General features: G+C 27.2%; 4 protein-coding genes across 4 annotated transcripts; 3 read left to right on the top strand and 1 right to left on the bottom strand.

The window, feature by feature from the left end:
* Window positions 1-305: 305 nt before the first annotated feature.
* Window positions 306-13,369, bottom strand: LOC113793276 (uncharacterized). Its single transcript, XM_075822412.1, has 6 exons — window positions 12,894-13,369; window positions 3,492-4,823; window positions 1,432-1,549; window positions 1,326-1,352; window positions 1,095-1,254; window positions 306-986 (listed from the first exon to the last, which is right to left on the bottom strand). Exons 2-6 carry the CDS (start codon window positions 4,767-4,769, stop codon window positions 926-928), a joined length of 1,644 nt encoding a protein of 547 aa, XP_075678527.1. The 5' UTR covers window positions 4,770-4,823; window positions 12,894-13,369; the 3' UTR covers window positions 306-925.
* Window positions 13,370-17,850: 4,481 nt separating this feature from the next.
* LOC113793474 (programmed cell death protein 2-like) lies at window positions 17,851-19,276 on the top strand. The gene is made up of 2 exons (XM_027343519.2): window positions 17,851-18,521; window positions 18,578-19,276. Exons 1-2 carry the CDS (start codon window positions 17,948-17,950, stop codon window positions 19,102-19,104), a joined length of 1,101 nt encoding a protein of 366 aa, XP_027199320.2. The 5' UTR covers window positions 17,851-17,947; the 3' UTR covers window positions 19,105-19,276.
* LOC113793476 (transmembrane protein 231-like) lies at window positions 19,254-20,379 on the top strand. Its single transcript, XM_027343521.2, has 2 exons — window positions 19,254-19,919; window positions 19,976-20,379. The coding sequence occupies exons 1-2, from the start codon at window positions 19,259-19,261 to the stop codon at window positions 20,281-20,283; spliced, it is 969 nt and encodes a 322-aa protein (XP_027199322.2). The 5' UTR covers window positions 19,254-19,258; the 3' UTR covers window positions 20,284-20,379.
* Window positions 20,380-20,706: 327 nt separating this feature from the next.
* On the top strand, window positions 20,707-22,056 carry LOC113793475 (ovochymase-2-like). The gene is made up of 3 exons (XM_027343520.2): window positions 20,707-21,074; window positions 21,142-21,268; window positions 21,356-22,056. The coding sequence occupies exons 1-3, from the start codon at window positions 20,776-20,778 to the stop codon at window positions 21,938-21,940; spliced, it is 1,011 nt and encodes a 336-aa protein (XP_027199321.2). The 5' UTR covers window positions 20,707-20,775; the 3' UTR covers window positions 21,941-22,056.
* The last annotated feature ends 3 nt before the right edge of the window (window positions 22,057-22,059 follow it).

Below are 22,059 nucleotides of genomic sequence, written 5' to 3' on the forward strand. Positions count from 1 at the left end.
GTACATTTGTGTTTGCAATTAATTTCATCCGATAACTATCGCCGATAAAAAGAATACAAATTGATTGTAGAAGTTGTTTTGAATAAAAATTTAATTTTTATTTTTTAAACACAAAGGCTGTCTTCACCTTTTTTTTCACTAACATATTCCCTATATATCAAGATGCTATTTCAATTTTCATAATTGAGTCAAAAAAATTACTGAGAAAAAAAGTTTTTGAAGAATTTCATTATATCTAAACTTGAACACTAGTTAAGGCCCTTAAAAAAATAAACTAAAAATACAAATATACTAAGAGAATGAAGTTCAAGCAATAAAAAAAACTTTTCATTTATTCACAACAAAAACAAATCAAATTCTACGAATTCAAATTGTTAATAACCAATAAACTTGATAAAACATGACGAAATAACAAAAACAAAACAAAGAAAAAGTTGTATTTTTCCAATGGACAATGTCTTTCGTTATTTCCTTTTTTTTATTATGCTTTCAATTTGATTGAATTTCAATGAATGGGATATAATTTTTTTTGCTTAAATAAACAGAACCATTATACAATTTACATGAATATTTGGTTATTGTGATCGACAGTTATACAAGATATATTGATAACAATATATGGATACTATATCCATCATAACATTCTGTTTACATCAAATTTCAATTTTTAATTAATTCAGAAGTTTTTCTGTTTGTTTGATGAAAAATATTGAATTGATTTTACATATCAATTTATTATATTAAAAATCGTTCATTTTATGTCATTGTGTTGATGATGATGATGATGAATATTCAGCTGAATATATTTGAAGATCGAATATTGGATTCGTAACAAAGTTAATTTGATTAAAATTATCTTTTCCTTTAGATGGGTATTCAATTTGATACAATAACATTGGAATAAAAATAAATTCAATATGGTTCGTTATCCTTCGTAAAGAGGAGTGTCCACCCATCCGTGTTTATCATGAATGCGTACGATATGCCTGTGAAGAAGAAAAAAAATAAGTGGAATTAAATTAAATGTCATATTGTAACGATACGATTGAATTATTTTTTCAGGTAACAATTAAATCGCAGACTGATTGACTTACCGAAAGGAATTAATGGCTGATTTTTTTGTGAAACATTTATTAACATCTTTTGTTGCTTTGATTGTTGCTTGTCCTTTGACAAATGATGCCATAAGTTGTATGATTACCGATTCCATTGTATAGGCACTAGTCCAGCCAGTTTTCGTCAACAATTCTAGACCTATTTTTCGAATCACATCATTAACATTAATCAAATTCCAATATGAAAATCAGTAATATATTGACACTTACATATGGCACCTCCTTCCATAACGAAACCTTCAATATATTCAGTATATCAAAATTCAATTTTTAAAATCGAATAAAATTAATCATATTGTCGATTAGAATAACTTACCTCGTTCAATGTATGGCGTAACGACACGTATAAATGGTGGTTCAAATGGATATGAATCAGGAAATATAACATGCAATTGTACGAATTGAATTTGATATTGTTGCATGTCCGAATAGATCTAGAATATTCAGTAAAGAAAATAAAAATTATTCCAGAGAAACACATACAATACTGGGAAAGAAAAATGATAAAAACAAAAATAAAGAGAATATATTAAAGATGATGAACGAGAAAAATTTCTGTGCATGTACGTTCATTCGTCATTGTCACAAATAATGATGGCCATTGGCGACAGCTTTTGAAACGAGAACGCCCTGAATTCTATATGTAAATATGATATTTGTAAAAAAAATAACTTTATAAACAAAAGCAAAGAACATGATAAGAGCATGATTTGCATATAATTTATGAAATCTTTGATTCACTAAAAAACAAATAAGATACGAACAGAAGCTATTATAGCATCAAACTTTTGGCCATTTTCATCATCATTATTATAATAGTCATTGAGAATACAATCAAGAAAATACGTGATTTGGTTACAGCAAATAAATAAAACTGAATATTCTGATATAATAAAAGTGTGTTTGGGTGACAAATCGAGCGAAAACGGAAAAAAACCGAATGACCGATGAGTGAAATTGGCAAAAACTTTTATTCTTTTTTGGTTTGTAACATTTGTAAAGTTGACAATTTACATATGATAAAAAATAATATCTATGAACAAATAATTCTATGAATCTATGAATGAATATCCACAAAAGTCAAAATGACATTTTCTTCTCTTAGGGTTATATTATGATGTAAATTTAAAAGAAAGAGAAAAAAAATAAAACATTAAAATAGAATGGAAATCCACATTAGTCTATTTATTCTGTAATCTAGTAGATGTTACTGGCTAAACTAACTTATGAATAGAAAATGAAAGTGAATATGACAGATTCTGCCTGAAACCATTATAAAATTAATCAGCTATGTACAACGATAATAAATGAACTAAAAATATTCATTTCTTTTTTAAAAATAACAATTGTCTTCCAATGTAAAAATAGCATATGTTCCACAATCAAAATTCACTATCATTTTTTTGATTAGATCAAAATTTTCGAGAGCTGAAAAAAATTCTGATAATGTTCATCAGAAATTTATTCACATTTAGAATCTATTAATATTATATCAGGTTTCATTGTTTCACATGAATGAACAGATGGACAACAGCATAAAGATCAATTTGGCCATGAAATGATGAATTGAAAAAATGATGAAAATTCTAAAGAATTCATTCATATATTCCATTCATGAACTTATGATGAAAATTCATTTCAAGATAATAATGATGAATTGATGTAGTAGTTATCACAATTTATCTGTTCATAAAACACACACACAAAAGCACGCGGCCAAAAATCGACCCTTATAAAAATATTGTCAATTCTCTAAAGAATAAAATTAGATAAAGATAATTTTTGTCAAACTATCTTGAATCATTATTATCATTGTTTACTCAGAGAGAGAAAAAAAAAGAAAAAAACCAACGATAATGATGATGATTTTTGCCTTAATGATCGTGGTCATATTAATATGACAATTTGGTCATTCCATTTATTTATTCATGTATTTATTTCTTTTATATTCTTTCATATCGATTACTTTTTTTCATAGGGGAATTTCTATACCATAACAACAAAAAAGACAGAGAAACAAGAACTATGAAATTCATCAAGCTATATCGGAAATGTTGAAAAAAGTCAAATAATAATGATAATGATGAAATATAAAAACGATACTCCTGAGAATTTTATTATAGTTTTCTTCTGGTAACTATAAAAGTATCGAGTTGCATGATAAAGATCATTATTATTGAAGAATGATTTTTTTTCAACCATTCATTTATTAATGCTTATGATGATAAACACTAAACAGAACCGAATGTGGTGAATGAATCAAACTTTTTCCACTGTGTGTAATAAAATAAACATTAAAATATGAGTGACATTCAAAAATATCATTATAATTAGAACAAACAATTCTTTGGAATATTAAAGAAATAAACAACTTACCTGAGATTCTTTATCAAACTCATAGATTTTTATATACCATTCATATAAAGAATCATTAACTAATTCTGTTGTGAAATTGGCCGTCAATTGTTGATTTTGACGGCGACGCATTAGGTCGCCAATTTCTCGCATCAAACGTTTTGTCGATATGTCCATTCGTATTTGTTTATCACGTTGACTGTTTGAATTTGAACCAACACTAGGTACCACAGATTTTTTTGATGATTTAAACAACGAAGTGATTAATAAAGATTTTGATGGTGATGATGATGATGATGATTGATGTTGTATAAATTGATTATGACCAGAATGTGAAGGCACTACCCGTTGGTTGGATATAACAATATCCTCATCACCATCATCATCATCGTCTTCATCACCATCATCATCAATTTCATTATCATCAGCTTCATTAGGTTTATCATCTGAATTTTTTGATTCAAAAAGCTCAGGATTCATTGTCGTTGCAGGGAGAATCACATCACAGTTGAAAGAATTAGCAGCTTTACATGAATTATTAGCAAGCGATGATATCGATAATTGTTGCAATATCAATGGTTGTTTGGATGATGATGGTAATGTTAGTGACTGATGAACTGAATATTGTTGGTCGTGATTGACTGGATAATAAGGGGTTGTTTCATCGTCATTGTTATGATAAATTACATTTACATTAGCTATTCTATTATTATCGTTGTCATGATTTTTTTGTCTTCGGCGGAAAAATTCAATAAAAAATAAACGATTCAATATCCGAAAATCAAAATTATGACGGCTTTTTTTATCATGGCCATCATTGTTGATTGCTTCATCAATAAAGGCATTTTCATCAACACCATTTTGGTTGTTAGTAGGCACTGTGGCAAAATTAGCTATTTCTTGACCGGTAATGTTTGGTGACAATTGAACATTGGCTGATTTTTCTGCGGCAACATTGTTGACAAACTTCGATGCATGAGGGCTATGATGTTGTATTTGTTGCTGCTGTAGATCAGTAGGAAAACTAAGACGACGATCACGGTTGAATGAAAATCGACGTTTCCTGTTTTTATCACGTTTATTTGAACAGACACGTAAACAACAACAACAACGGAAACAACCAACAAATAGAACTGTTAATTGTGATGGAATTGAACCGCAAAAACTTTGTAATACTGAGAAACGGTTGTTGGAATGCTGGTGTTGATGATGATGATGATGATGATGACCGCTTGCACCATTTGATTGATCGGATGAATCCGATGATGGTGATGATGAAAAACAATTTAACGATAACATTATGATTTGTTTATCATCAAAAAATCTATTCAATTTGGGAATCGTTTTGTTTTTCTATAATATAGGTTGATGAACGAAAAATCCCAAATTAAAAAAATGAACACCAACAACGGCAATGGCGATGATAATGGTGATGTTTCCCAAAGGAAAAATTTAAAAAAGAAAGAAAGAAACGAGTTAATATTTTTCAAATTTTCTACATGATTATAAATTTCAAATGAAAATGTTGAAAGAATTTAAAAAAGGTTTTTATCAGTCCAAATTTTACATACTCATGCACATCGATAAATCTTATTTTTGATATTTTATTCTAAAACATTGAATTCAGTTTTATTGTCACAATGAAAATGGTGAAAATTTCAAAAAAAATCGAATATCGAGTAAAGAAGAAAAAAATAATTCGAATCATTGAGCCGTACCATATGATATATTCATTGTTTATAGATTAAAAAAATTTTGAACAAAAAATTGAAAATCAACAATAACTAAAATGAAAGCAAAAAACTGCTGACAAAAGGAATCACAGAAGGAATCAAAGATTTCTAGATTATTTTCATATTGTGAAAGAGAGAATTTATTCATCTCTCTTTTTCACAAATATAATAATGGTATCTTGCAATAATCAAAGGGGAAAAAATCAAATTTGTCTTGACCGTCATTGAAACACAAAAATATTAATAATTAAATCTTTCAATGATTATTGAAGCAATAACTTGTTCGTAATTTTTTTTTTTTTTTTTTGTTACCACCAAAAACAAAAGCATTTTTGTATCGATTAATTTGCTCATCCTGTAAAGCTTGATTTTTTTTCGATAAAAATAATTTAATAATGTATAAAAACAGCAGGCAAACTATATTTGATACAAACTACTCACTTAGGTTCTATATTTTTTAAAGAATCTGGGCTCAATGAATGTGAAATTCCCACATGCTTACAAACATTGAATACTGAAACATCTAAACAAAAAAAAATTATATAAGAAATTCAGATTGTAAGCTTTATATTCGTTCGTTCACGTCATTCATTATTAATAAATAATTTTTTTCAAGACAGTGAAAAAAGGACAAGAGGAAAAAATTCTACACGAAATAAATCTGCTGTTATCTTTATTTATTGTTAGGATATATTTCATCTAATCAACTATTATTGTGTGAAAACGGCGTCAACCAAATTTAGCCCACTGAATCAACGAATGGAGACGAAAAAAGGGCAAATCGGTTCTCATGGATCTGATAAGCAACGTATCGATACTATAAGAATACGAAAGGGAAAAAATTAAATTTAAGATTCATGTTTTGCAAAAAAAGGAAAAATTTCGAAAAATTTATTTCACAACGAAGCGATAATTTTCTGGAAAAAATGAACAAATTTTCAAATTTCTTTCGTTCCAGCTTTTTTCGCCTGCTGCTTTTTCTAAATGATGATAAATTATATTGTAAATATAATAATAAGTTACCATACGGGAACAAAGTTTAAAGACAAAAAAAAACTGTTTTATTTCATTCATACCTCGTGATATTAAATGTTCAACACTCAGGCGAACATACCCACAGCAGATGGTAACACAAAAAACAAAAAAAAATCTTATCGTTTGTAGAACAAAAAAATTTAGCAAATTATCAACGTAAAAAAATCTTGCCAGACCTGGTTTTTCATCAAATATGATGATAACCATTATGGAAATTACTCGACAATTCACTTAAAATGTATGAAACTTTGCAATATTCCAAATAATGACAGACGTAATGAATTATTCGAAAACAAAGAGAATTAAATACGATTTGAAATAAGAATTTAGATGAAAATACTCTAATTAATTAACGACAAATACTAATCCTAAACTTAATTAATTGAATGCAAATAAATTGAAAAACAAAAAAGTTCCGAAAGCTTGAAAATGTCGTATCATTTTAGTCATAAAAATATTTACAAATTAAATGGCAATGAACATAGCATATTATTTGTCTTAAACAAAGAAATTTCATTTAAAAATTGATTCAAATTGAAGTTCATTGCTATAAAGATATAATTTTATTATCATCATATGAGATATGATATGATGTCGATGATATATTTTTCAATAGTATATCCTAATCATATCTAAATATATGCACTTAATAAAATTATTACGATTGATCATGTTGCTTAAAAAGGTTCAATCACATCATCATGAGTAGTGAATTTTTTATTTGATCTATTGCATACATTGAAAAATGAAAATCAAATGTAGCGATTGAAAAAGAGAGTCAGCGATATTGAAAATCGACTCAAACATTCTTCAGCATTTTTTTCTAGGGAAAACTTCAGCTTGAGGCAATTTACAAATCTACAATACTAGTCTATTTTATTCCTCATGTTTAAATGATCAATGATCATCCTCGATCCAGAATTCTTTCAATCGATGTTAATAAAAGATGAATTCTCAATAATAATAGAAAAAATATAGTTTATAAAATGAACTGAAGATGAAATGACAGCTTGTTGATGTTATTGTTATTATTTTGCTGAACAAGATTAATCATTTTTTTGCAGAGAAATACAAACAAACAATAATTAAATGCGTTAAAATAATGATGATGAAATAGAAATGAAAAAAGCATCGATCATCATTGATCATTATTATCGTTATTATAAACAAAAATAAAAATGAGAATTCTCGTATATGAAAAAAGAGTGACCAATTGATAGCTATAAACATAAACATTCTTCACAAATTAATATTTGAATATAATCGATTCAATTCATTACAATCGGTAAATAAAATTGTGTAGGATGAGCCAACAAAAAAAAATCGGTTCAATTTTATATCCAAAAATATCATTGTCATCATCTGTATTTATTAACAACAATAATTGAAAACAAAAAAAGAATGTGTGAAATTGATTATCGATAATAATGGATGTATAAATGATTCCATTAAAATTAATATTCATTTTTTTCAATAAAACCTGCATTATGAAAAATATACGCAATGGAATAAAATGATGCATTAAAATCACTATTATGGGTTTTATTATGGGATTACAAAATCGGATGTAAATAATAAACAAATAAAGAAAATTAAATAGTTGGTTATTACAATTTTGGCCACAATCGATCGGTCTATTTTTGGAATATGAAATCGAAATCTTATTCTTTCTGGTGTATTTGTGCGATCTATTAACAAGAATTTTTCCATAGTTCTCTTTTTTCTTTTTGATATTGTTTACTACTTTTATTAGATTCTGATAAAATCGATATGAACAAACAAAGAATGATGAAAAAAAAAATAAAATGATTGAATGCGTTAAGGATAAAAAAGAAAGAAATCGGCTTATCAAAGTGATTTAGTGAAATTTTTATACATACTAATTTCGACCTTGTTTTTCTGGACATTTTTTCCAATTTTCACAATTTAATACATCTTTTTTTCCTATTTATTTAGACATATAGTTAAGAATGATTTGGATTGTTTCCTTATAAAATTTATAATTAAATTTTCAATCTTTCAAATTCAATCACTTCGATATAATCGGACTTAGTGACGACAAAATCTAGTGATCACAGTATTATTATTGAATAAATTTGATTTGCAATTTTTTCGAATCGTCACCATTCCAAATCCTTATGTCAAAAACTGTATTGTGTCAAATGATCGACAATGGCCATTAGCCGTTAGATTCTATGATAAATATTCAATATTGATATTTTTTTCTTCTTTTTAGGTTAATTTGTTATTTTTTCTCATCATATACATCAATATACATATACTTAAATGAATTATTTTTTGAATAGACTGTTAAATTGATTATTGATTAATTCATTTTAAAGGTCAAAATATAATTTATTTTCCTTTTTATCTTTGATCAAATTAAAATGAATGATTATGAACAGCACCTTATCACTAAATGTAGCGAAATCTAAAACGCATTCATTCATTAAATATGCTCATATATTCGAAAAAACAACCCTTTTTGCGCTCATATCTAGTGTCTAAAATATTGAATGATAAAAAGAGAGAATTTTCCCTTCACATAGAAAGAGGTTAAGCAAAACCAGAATGAATTTCAAAACTAAACTAAACGAGAAAGAATAAATTTCGAATAAAGACAACAGTAACAACTGAAAAAAAAATCAAAACATAGGACCGAGAATGACAATCAATTAATTAAAATGCCATCCTCATTATAATTATTCGCTTCTATTCTTTCGAACCAGAATATAAGAAGAACAATTTAGATGAAATATTGAGATACACGTTTCCTGTAATGATTAAATGCTTTTGACTTTTTTCGTTGTTGTTGTTCCAGATAACAAGAATTTTTCCGTTGTTATATTTTGTTTATCGATTGATCGGTTGCCTGGTTAAGTTGTTTTTCTGATTATTGTTCCATACAAAACTACAGAATTGATTATATAGTTATTTTTGTCAAGGTAAAAGGAATCAATTTTAAACAATAATAATAGTTCTCTCATCTATTCATCTGATTCATTTCATTTCTTTCTTGTTCAGTTTTAATCAATCAATAACCTTGTTAGGGCTGTTTTTCAAAAAAAAAAAAATGATAATAATAATTACATAGAGAAGATTTCATGAGTTAATCAAAAAGAATACACCTTAGAAACTAATCAACTATCAAAGTATATGAAAGAAGAATTGCCTTAGTGATCAGAAAATGATCCGAGTGAACGGCAACAAAAAGTAATAGAAGTGATTGAAACAAAGAAATACCCGAAAAAACGCGTCAAGTCTGGTAATATCGAATATACATTCGCGCTATCCGGTAACGAGAGAAAAATCTGATGGCCAGGAAACATGGCATGTGATTCTTGAAAATGAAACAAGACCTGAATAGAAATAAAAGATCAGACAGAAAAGAAGCGAATTCAGTTTCCGCAATAAATCATTGTTTTTCTTTGGGAGCTAGGTATATGTGAATTTTCATTGCAATAACAACTCCTATCATTTGTATTATTATCAATTCAAGCTGTGAATGAAATATACTTCGAAAAAATGGTCATAAAAGGAATATGTATGATTGAATGTATATTCGAAAATGTATAGAAAATGTCAAGGAAATTTAAATAATGTATTTAACTAATTTTCATACAGTCAGAAAAAAAATAGTGACAGTACAGCAGTGACGACAAACAAAAAAAAACAGCAATCAATAAAGTATTCACGAACATGGTGTAACATAAATTCACTAGACAATCATATGAATATTTTGATCACTATTAGTTTGCGGTGACCAAGGTAACAAACAAATCAAAACAAAAGCAACAACAAAATGATTTTTAAAAACAAATATCATAGTTTAATGGAAATCATTAACGAAAAAAAATACAATATTATATGGGTGACATTCAATAGTTTTCCTGAAAAAAAAACAAATTCCTATTATTCAACGGGAAATTTAAAAAAAATAAGATAATGGATTCCTAAAAAGTAAATAGAATATATTCATCAAATCAGCGACAAAAAAAACTTTCATAAGTTTTTGACAATACTATATGACAGCTGAAATGAGAAAAAAAAAAGAATCATCACCTTCCATCACCATACTATGATTTGTCCGATTGAATAAAGCAAAAAATAAATCTAATTGAATCGTCATTGAAATTCAATCAATTGAAGAAAATATAAGACTCTTGAGATTCAATATGTGCAAAATTACTTCTACAGTGATGAATGATTGAAATTAAAATAAAAGTACAAAATCAAAAAAAAAAAAAACATATTTGAAATATCAAAAAAAAAGTTACAAGAAATTCAGTCTGGTTAAATTTGAATGATGTATCATGACAGGAAAAAAAATGAAATGGAGTGAAGAATGGTTTTTTTTTTGCGATGAGTTTTTTCTCTTTTTCATTTCACACAAATTCACATTTGTATGAATTTAATTAGGTATTTAGCTTTGTTTGATGAGCTTTGCTTTGGAAAAAATTCAGATCCGACTTCATTACCCAGACATTTCTATCTGCTTTGTCTCTTGATCCTTGTTTGCATTTGATAACAAAAAAAAATCGATGCAAATTTTACTTGAATTTGTTTCAATGAATGTTTCAATAAAAAGAAATTCTGTCTAATTTTTAGGATAAAAAAAGAAGAAAAAAAACTTTAAATGAATCCTATGAATTTCATAGTTTTTTTCGAGTTTATTCATTTTTTTCTCTTATTCTTTTGATTATTCGATTGATGCAATGTCCGTAATGATCATCATAATTATCATTATTTAAATTTGAATTCATTTTATGAATAAAATTAAAAAAAATAAAATAATGAATGAATAGAGAGATGAATAAATTGGAAGTGAAAATGAAAAAAAAACGCAAAAGGTTTTTTTTTATTTAAACAATATATCTTTGTTCCTCAAATGTGAATATATGCTAAAATAGTATAGAAATGTGAAAAGAAAAAATCTTTTATTCAAGAGTTACAATTTCGTGAAGTTGAAACATTCGCAAGTTGTAAAAAAAGGGAACAGGAAGAATAATAACAAACACAGCAACAACAACAAAAATTTCATCTGAAAAAAAACGTATTGATAATGTGAATCGAGATTCAAAATCGGAATGATTTGACAAATTAATTTATATTGGAATCCGATTCAATCATCAATTTGACAATGAAAACGATTTACTTGAAAGAGAATAGTAGGAAACAAAACGATTTCAAACATCTGGTTACAATTCACGGTAGAATAAAAAAGAATCTATGCTAATTTTTTTCATGAAAAAAAAGAAGATTAATTCTTATCGTCATTCTAGTGTAAAAACGATTCATGAAAAAACTTGCAAACGCTTATCATCATTATTTGATTTTAACAAAACTAAACAACAACAACAACAACAACAAGAAAAAAGTTAAAATTTAAAAATTTAAACGAAAAGCTGGAACAAGTTGCAAAATTCTCATTACATTTTCGTCATCAACGAAAAGAAAAGATAAAAATAGGAAAGATTTGATACAACCAAGCAGAAAAAAACTGTATTATAATTATGATTATTATGGAAGTCAGTTTCACCGAACTGGTCCATTTGGTCAAAAAAAAAAAAAAAATATAAAAAATAAAATAAAACTAGAAGAATAACTACGCCCGACATCATCATTACCATTATGGTGATTGTCAAATAAAAATTGTCACTATAGTTATGTTTTTTTTTGCATTAAATAAATAAATGAAATTACCAAGATTACTCACAAAACGGAAAAAAATCATTTTCTCTTTAAACTCTCATATTTCTTCTAACCAGATTAGTGAAAAGGAAATCGAGTAATGATAATGATTATGGAACGTTGTGGAAAATTGAGAATAAAACCACAACAAGAAAAAACTTGTCGAACGATCAATAAAATGAATTGACGATTATTTTGTTCATTATCCATGGTTATTTTCGGAATCAACAATTCTCAAAAATATTTAAAGGATAATTGGTGGTTTTTTCTGTTTATGACGCCGTTTAAATAAAACTTTGTCACTAACCTTTTTTCTGTCCGATTCCATAAAATTCACTGATGATGAAGATGATGAAAAAATTTTCCTAACATGCTAATATGAAACAATTGTTTTCTAACATCAACAGAAAAAACCAAGTCATCCAACTTGATGATAATTTACGAAAGAGAAAAAGTAGTCAATCAACTGTGTCTAGTGCTAAACTGAACCAAAAAAAAAACTTACCAAGCGACCAATGTTTTTTTATCTCTCTTCATCATAAAGTAGAATCAAAATTTATTTTTCCTATCCGTCATTATTCATGATATACAGATGATCATCATCACAATAGCTTTCTTCGAAAAAATAGAGTCAATGTTTTTATTCACCACATCATTGTAACCATGTTAGGTAACTGAACTCGATGCGATAAACACAAAAGAGAGGAAACTATTTTTAACTCTTTCTTTCCTTTTTTTTCATTATAGACAACGCAATACACAAAAACCTGAATTGTTTTACAGAAATTTATTACATAACCCACACATATTGTCAATCCTGAACAATGAACTCGATTAAAATATTCGACGTAAATATTCAAATTTGAAAATCATATTCGTTTTTTTTATTGACAACATTGTTAATATAAACGCTGCATAATAGAATTTAGCAAAAAAAAAAAAATTTAAAAAACCATATACTTACCAATTTACGGATGATATGATAATTGTTATGGTGATAGTTATTGAACGTTAATTGAAAAAGAAAAAATTTTAAATTTTAAATAGCCAAAAAAAAATTCAATGAAAATTTCACTTCAAAACGGAAATATCGGCTAAATGTATCAAAATAAATAATTCGATCAAGATACAAGCATTGACGATAATGATAATGATGATCAGACGACAAACTGCCAAAATGTTTATCTTTAACTAATTCGATTCATTCACTGTTGATACAATTTTTTATTTTGTCATCTCATCACGACGACGACGACAATATAATGTTGGTCGGTCGATCGATCTTGTTTAGCAGAATGATTTGATCATAATGACGGTGGTAAATAACAACGTCGACATAATCGTCAAATAGTGATCCTTGTTGTTATTGTTGTTGTTGGTGGTGGTGGTGGCATTAGAAATTAAGATGGCAGTAACCGGCCGCTTTAGTCTTCGTCATAAATAATGAACAATTTCGAATCCTTTGCCATTATTCGAATGAACAAAAAAGAGAATCCGCATGCGCAAATCGAATAATTCTATTTACCTTTTCATTTGAAACATCAAAATTGTGCCATGCGTAATTTAAAAAAGATTTTTTTTTGTTCATTATATTCTTGTGGTCGATATTCTCAAATAGTATGGTATATACTTGAAATTTTATTTCATCAAATCATTCTTGGTCATTATTCATTTTTGTTTTGGGTTGAATTTTTGTTTTGTTTTGTTTCTGACAAGAAATATATAGAATACAGTAAAGGATAAATAAAAATGAAGAACAGGTGACCTACCTTTTTTTTCTCTCGATTCAATTCTCTTATATCCTTATCGTAAACAATTCGCAGGTTATATAATCCAGGTTAATTATCCTGATTGTTTTTTTATGTCCCATAAGGTTTCTAGTTTTTTTTTGTTTTAGTTCTTCCTCTCTTCATATGATTTTATGTGAAAAATTCGTTTCATTTATTTTTTCATTCACTAAATTCAATAATTTGCTTATCAATCAATTCAATGATAATGTATTCCAATGAGTGGTGATTTAATTTAATATTGCACCTGTCATTCGATTTTTTTCCGATGAAAATCAAGGTAAATAAATCGATAAATTCTATGGATCGAAAATTTCATTAATTCCATATGGACATCGGTCATGAGTGATGAAAGAATAGAATTTTGCACAAAAAAAAAAATAAATAAATAAAAAATAAACATTGACAAATGGAATTTTTTTTGCTTTTGCAAACTATAATAATATTAGTTTGAATGAAAATTTACATTCTATTTGAATGTCAATCTATAATTTAATGATTGAATAAAAATAGACCAACATGAAATACGAAATACTAAAAAAAATATTCATTCGAATTTAATGAAAAAAAATTGATAGTTGTAAAAACATTATTTGGTAGAAATAGTGATGTTGTTGTTTTTCTTACACACATTATACTAATATGATGATTAAGGGGAAGTTGGAATAACAGCTCAATTAATAATTTTTATGTTTTTTGTTTTTGTTTTTCCTGTTCTCGATTAACTAAGGATATAAACTAAGAAATGAATTCTTTTCTTTCTTTCTTTTTTTGTTGCGGCCATTAATTATTATTCATAACAAGATCACCATACTGATGGTGATGATGAGTAAAAAAATTCTAAAGATTGAATTGTAAAAGTAAAAGAAACAAAAAAATTAGAATTCCATTGAATTTTTTTTCCTTTTCATATATATTGATAAATAAATGAGAAAATATGGGCGAGTGAAAAAAAAATCCGATGAACCAAAAACAAAAGCAATGAATTTTCATGTGAATGAGAGTAATATTTCAATGTAAGAAAAGAATGAAAGGAAAAAAAATAAAACATGGTCTAATACTGAATAGTTTTATGATGATGGTTATGTTCATTTTTTAACCGAGAATAAGTGAAACATTATTTTTCAATTATTATAATTATAATTAGTTATCATCATCATCATCATCATCACCATCAAAGAATAATGATTATGATGATGGTAATCGATGGGAAAAAAACCACAGAAGATTTTTGTTTCTTCCATTTTTATACACACACACTTAGAATTTCTCATTGATTCATTAAGAACTAAAAAAAAAAAAAAATGAAAATGAAAATGTAGATGGTTGGTGATGATGAAGAATTAGGAAAAATAATTATATTGAATATATGAATGTAGCAAAAAAAAAGAAAGAAAAACTGTGAATTCGAAGAAGAAAATGGAAACCCATCATCATCATAATCAACGTTATTATTATTATGAAAAAATAAGAATCCGGACAACTTTAGTTTTTTTTTAACAAAAACTTATTAGTATTTCGCTGCATGTCTTTACGTAATTTCATATAAAAGAAAGAAGAAGAAAACGAAAAAAAAACATTGAGTAAAAAAGAATGTCTTTGGCTATAGCTATAGAAAACAAATTTTGTTTTTTTTTGCTTTTGTTGAAACATGAGAATTCTTTCAATAGACGCACACACACACATTATCAGAATAAAAGAAATACGAATTGTGATTGTTGTTGTTGTTTTTTGTTTTTGTTTACCATTTAAAGATTTGATTATAATCTCTTGTTATTCTTATGATGTTTAATCACATAATTTTCATAATGGAAAATAAAGAGAGAGTAAAGATCGAATCAAATTGAAAAAAAACAATTTTGAAATGAGGTTAGAATTCTAAAGAAATGTTTTTGTTGTTGTCAGTTGTTATTGTTGTAAGTTTATTTCGTCATATAGAATATTATTCAATGTCAATTGAGACAAATGAAACTTTGTTACTTAATTGATTCTCTCTCTCTTTTTTGTTGATTGAAATTTGCTAAACAATAATCACTGAGACAAAAGAAAAGAAAAGAATTTACTTCTTTTAATATTTCAAAATTCCATCAATTTTTACTTTACATGTTAACAAAACTAAGAAAAAATGTATGTGACAACGACACCAAACAAATATAACAAACATGCGAAAAAAAAGATGAATAGAAGGGAAAATTTTTTTCAACAATGATAATAATGAATCGATTGTAAAATGATAATAAGAAGTTGAGATGATGATGATGATGATGATGATGAAAAAATTCAATAATTTAAAAAAAATGTAACCAGCCAGCCACCCAAAATGTGATAGTTAAACATATAAACTACTAACAATTTTTTTTGTATATCCTTGAGGGCATTCTCCAAATTTTATTTAATTTTTCTTTCATTCTAAAAATAACTAGGTCGTCAATTCTTTTCAAATCAAAATAATGAGTGTGTTTGTAGATGTGAATGTGAATTTTTTTTCAAATTAAAAAACTTTATCACTAAAATCATCAGTAATCATTGAATAAAGATGATGTAATGTTTTTTGGGAAAATTTTTAAATAAATGCAATTATATAATAATATATACCACACACATAATGATCAACTTAAGTGGATAGGTTAGTTTCCAATCAATTAAATGTCTAAATAGCTGGAATGGAATTTTAATAATTGAAAGAAATGGATCATCATCGTCATCAATACTGTTCAGATATATAGACAACCCTCAAACACAAACGAACAAAAAAGACTTATTCTTGACAATAATTATATTTCAACATTTGGAAAAGTAAAATTGACAAAAATAAAAATTTATACCAATCGATTTTTTATACCAACGAAAAAAAGATACATATCATATATTTTTGGATACCATCATCATAATCATATACAGATATCGATTAAAAATTCGGCCGAAACTATTTGTTTGGTAAACAGAATCTGTTTGTTTCCTCTACCCGAATATATTGAATCCAAATAAAAAAAAATAGACAGTTACCGTGAAAATTGAAATGAAAAAGCCTGGACAGAATTTTTGCTTCCATCAGTTGAATGATGACGATTTTTTTTTGATTCTCATTCTGTTTGATTTAGATAATTATTTGTATCACACACACATTGACATATTTGAAAAATGGCAATGTGTGTGTGATGTCATTCATGGGAATCGCAGAAAAAAAATGTTGCCAGAAAAAAGCGATGAAATTTATTTCCATAAACATTGAGAATTGAAAATCGAAATGCCAATCGTTTGAAATTTTCAATGTGTTTGTGTGTGAATCGGACATCGTGAAATTATTGTAAACAAAATGTGTCCGGGATTTGGTTTCGAATTTTCAATTTTTTTTCGGTCTACTGAATAAATATCTCATAATGGTATATGTGTGTATGTGTGCGTATGTGTGGAATCCGCTTATTGGATTCTAGAAAATTTTTCTTTTTTCTCGGTTTACTGTTGACTGATTACATATTCGTGTTCGCTGTATGGAAGCATATTTTTGTTTAGAATGAATGATGAGCAAGAATTTTAAAAATTGAAATTTGATTTTTCTTTTTGAGTGTGAAAAAAAAGATAAAACGGTTTATTGGGACAATTTTTTCCACATTATCGATATGTAAATTTTTCTTCTTCGTCTTTTTTATCATACGAATTTGTATAAATTTGTATTGTGTGTGCTATTATCAACGTTTAAAAAATTGTTATGACATTGAAAGAATGAAAATGGAAAATAATTCCTGTTTGTTGAAGATATAAATTGAATTGAAATTATTTAATGAAAAGTAAAAAATAAGTAGGACATGTTGACCATAATTTAGCAACAATGGAATTCACCGATCTATAGATAGGGAATGAAGAAAAAAAATCATCATCATCATCATCCGCAAAGTGAATGTAAATATTTACACATTGATTGAGAACAACGATAGAAAGCTAAAGGAAATAGAACATTATAATAGAACCCTGAATTTTTCTTTGTTGTCCCATACTTGAACAAGAAAAAAAATATTTGCACATAAATTTTTTGGCAATCCATAATTTTTTTTAATTCCAAAGTTTTCAACGCAAATATATTTTGAAACAAAATTATGAAAATCTGTGATAGAAATAATTTTCACGCTTTGTCAATAGATGACGACACTATAGAATTCTTCGAGAATTGAGCACATGTTTAAGAATTCTTCAAATTTTTTTTCAAAAATATTAATTCGCGATTTTAAGATCAATGTCACAATTGAAAAGTATTGATCTTGGTTTTGCTGAACCATTCACCGATAAATGGCTTTCAAAATCGAAATATTTTCCATCAAAAATCGGTGGCAATCCATCATTTTTAGTATTGAATCCTATTCTTGGTTATGATCAATTACATTGTCAAAAATGTCAAAGAACAATGCGTTTCATTTTACAATTGTATGCCCCAATTGAATCGAATGAAGAGGCATTTCATCGACATTTATTTGTATTCGGTTGTGGTCGTCAAGAACAATGTGCAAATCAATTTCTTGTCTTTCGATGTCAGCTACCACGGATAAATCAATTCTATTCAAGTGATCCGCCCGATTATGACCAAGATCGTGTAGATTATGATCCTAATCCAGTTAAATTTTGTCAATCATTATGTCCGATTTGTGGAATACATGCGATCAAACGTTGTTCACAGTGCCTAAAAGTTTCTTATTGTTCACGAGAGCATCAGATTGCACATTGGAAAAAAGGTGGCCATAAAAATAAATGTCAACAAAACGATCAAGAAACGAATGATTCAGATGTAAGATATGAAGATATTGTTTTTCCAGGTTTGTTTATTGATGTTATTTTTGAAAATATGTATTTCTATTCAGTATATTTATAGAATACGAAATAATTATTGAGGAAACCTGTGAAACGGAAAAGCAGCCAGATGAACAAGACGATATTAGAGAGGAGATGGAAATGAAAAAATATCAAGAATATCTTCTCCAAAATCAACCATCTTGTCAAAATGAGAATATTGAACAATATTTGCCTGTAAATGAATGCAATGAACAGGAACAACAAACTTTCGATCGTTTTCGACAAGCTATACGTCGTGATGAAGTTATTCGATATAATTCTGATTGGCAACAACAAAAAACCGAATTAATCGATCATATTCTATGGATTTCGAATAGTAACCGCATTACGGATGTACCAAAATGTGAAAATTGTGGCTCAAAACGACGATTCGAGTTTCAAATTATGCCCAACCTGTTGAATAAAATTCAATTATCCAAAAATGATCATATGGATTGGGGAACATTGCTTGTGTTTACTTGTGCTGAGAGTTGCACGAAAAATAATCCAAATGATGTCCTAGATTTCTATCAACCAGAATACATTTATAATCAAACAATTAGTTAGATATAGCGACTTCTGCTGTTGGAATTTTGGCAATCATAAACGGTTCCCATGGTGACCAGAATAATGGACTTGTTTTTTTTCTAATGTTTACAAAAGTTTTCACTTCAAACAAAATTTTATTTGTAATTTATTTCAAAAACAAAGTACAAAAAAAATGAATTTATTTGCCAAACCTCTTTATATTTATTATAATAGTCGTTTATTATCCGAAGCAACTATATTTTTTATCATCATAACATTGATTCGTTTCCTATTACCATTGATAATCGTTTGGAGAACTGATTCATTCTGGATTAAAGAATCATCATATCGTGAGATGCCAGATATAGATTTCAAAAAAAATTTCATACTTTTACTCAATGTACAAACTATTGCTGATCAAGATGAACAAACTATTGGATTTAGTACAATCGATACGATTAATAGAATTCTTGATAATGATAAATATCTGATTCCAATCAATATTGCACAATATGAATATGATTATGATAATGATCATCGATATGATGAATTAAAACTAATACTTGATATACCGGTGGATTTGAATCAGAATTATGTTCGTGGATTTCGTTTATTAACTTTTTTCCAATATCGTTTATCTGAACGTATTCATTTAGAAATGGAATCATTGGCTGATTTAATTGTAAATGATCATAATCCGGGACAATATGTACGCATTGAAGGCCATCTAGAGTTGGTACAACGAAAACCATTCCATCATCGAGGCTATGAATTTGGATTTAATCAAAGTATTATTCCTTTGGATGAAAAAATTCATCTTGAAAACATTTTATTACAATATTCGCGTCGAAAATGTAAGCATTCGGTTTTCACATTGAAAAATTTAATTAATTAGTATTTGTAATCATAGATTTTACTCGTATAAAAGTCGATTATAAACATTGGCAATCATATCAATCGATATTAAATGCTAAAACAAAACACCCATTTCGATTAGAAATGACCATCTATTATCAAGATCAATTATTTCGATACAATACCGGATTCTGGTATCTTATCAAATGGGCATTGGTACAATATCTGGCTGTATTTATCATTATTGATTATTTTATTCATTGGATTCAATGTCTGGTATTCGATGGTTATCTTGTAGCAACGATTCCGCGTATACAAGATGTAGGTTTATTAAATTCGATTTTCAAGAAAAAACAATTCTGAATTGCTACGATTCTCGAGTAATCAATTGTGGCTCTGAAAAGAGCCGTTTTATGAATAGAATATTTGCAAATAAATGAGAAATTTGTTTATTTTTTAGTCTTTTTTGGCATTGATGGTTTTTTGTGATGCAACTTTTTTCGGTGATTTTGATGGTTTTGCTGCAGGTTTTTTTTCGATTTCTTTTCTTGTATTGACAAATTTTTACAAAAAATAAAAAAAAATATGTCTTTAAAAATTTTGGTCAATTAAAATCAAAAACGACATAGCGATGAAAGTTTATTCATTGAATTTCAATTTCACTTGATTTTCTTATTAAACGGTCCTTTTCAGGACCACTAAATTACATTTCGATATTAATCAATTTTTTTCATTTTGTTTATAATGAAATTACGAATTTTTTTTGTGCTGTAATATATTTAGTGCTATTTTTTTGGTTAAGAAACGGAAAACAATTTGCTGAAAATTTTATTTTTTTTTAGCTCGATAGTAATCATGAATATATTCAAAAATTTATATTTCGCTTTGATTTTTGCGCTTGTCATAATCGATTCTATTCAAACTGCCAAAAATAAACGTCATCGGTCATCAGATTTGATAAAAATCAGCCGAAAACGAAATATTTTTGGAGGAAAAATAATTAACAAACCGGTTTATGAAGCGAAATATATTGCTGCTATTGTTCATGTTGGACCATGTTGTAATTATCAACAATTTCCAGAATCAAACATAAAGATATATTGTACCGGTATTATCATAAATCAGAATTATGTCCTAACATCAGCCGATTGTATGTAAGTATAAACGATAAATAATGGTAAAATTATTATTATTTTAATGATTATTTTTTTCACTATTTAGATTAAAAAATCATATTGATATAGAACAATTTATTGTGATATTCAACATAGATCCTGTAGTAAAATGGACTATGTATGTCAAAGATAACAATTCACCGATACATTATAGCAGTATTCGCAGTTATAAGGTTAGTGTGCTGTCAACAATTATGATAAATCTAATATTGAAATATAAATTTGTCTTAATTTCTTTTTTTGTTAAAATTAATTTATAGCTTCATGAAAAATATAAAACTTCTAGTCCTTCTGAATATAATTTGGCAATGTTACATTTGAATAATCCAATAGATTTTGAAAAATCCAAAACAAAACAAGCTCCACTGCCATATATTTCACATTTTCGACCGTATTGTCAAGAATTTAACGAAGTGGACTTGAGTGATGTTTATTTAGATAGATGTACTTTCTATGGTTATGGTCTTAATAAAGATGAAAGCGAAACAGACAAAAGCGGAAAACTGAAAAATTTTGTATTGTCATTATCGGAGGCAGATATATGCCGACATTATGATTCAAATTTTAATGCACAATTATGTGTTTGTGCTGTTCATAACAATAGTTTCAGCAAAGATGAAAAATATAGAGGATTTATTGAGGGTGATTATGGTGGCCCATTGATATGTACAGTCGACGATGTACAAAAAGGTATCGATAATTTCAAAGCTTTAGTGATCGGAATCGCATCAGTAAGCGTTATGTTACCACGTGCTGAAGATGACAAATTTCGTTTGGTTTATTATTTTTCAAGTACTCGATACTTTGGTGATTGGATCGATTATAATTCCGAACTTATTGAATAAAAAAGAATCGAGAGAGAATGTTGAATATTAATTTTAAAAAATTTGTAAACTGAAAATTTCATGTGAAATTTCAAATAAAGTTGTTGATTGAATGATTAAAATTTATTTATTTTTCATGA

The sequence above is a fragment of the Dermatophagoides pteronyssinus genome, unplaced genomic scaffold (assembly GCF_027571235.1).
Source record: "Dermatophagoides pteronyssinus isolate colony J.1.1.1.1 unplaced genomic scaffold, Derpt_VIB-CSIC_2022.12 sq0001, whole genome shotgun sequence".
Classification (NCBI taxonomy): Eukaryota; Metazoa; Arthropoda; class Arachnida; order Sarcoptiformes; family Pyroglyphidae; genus Dermatophagoides; species Dermatophagoides pteronyssinus.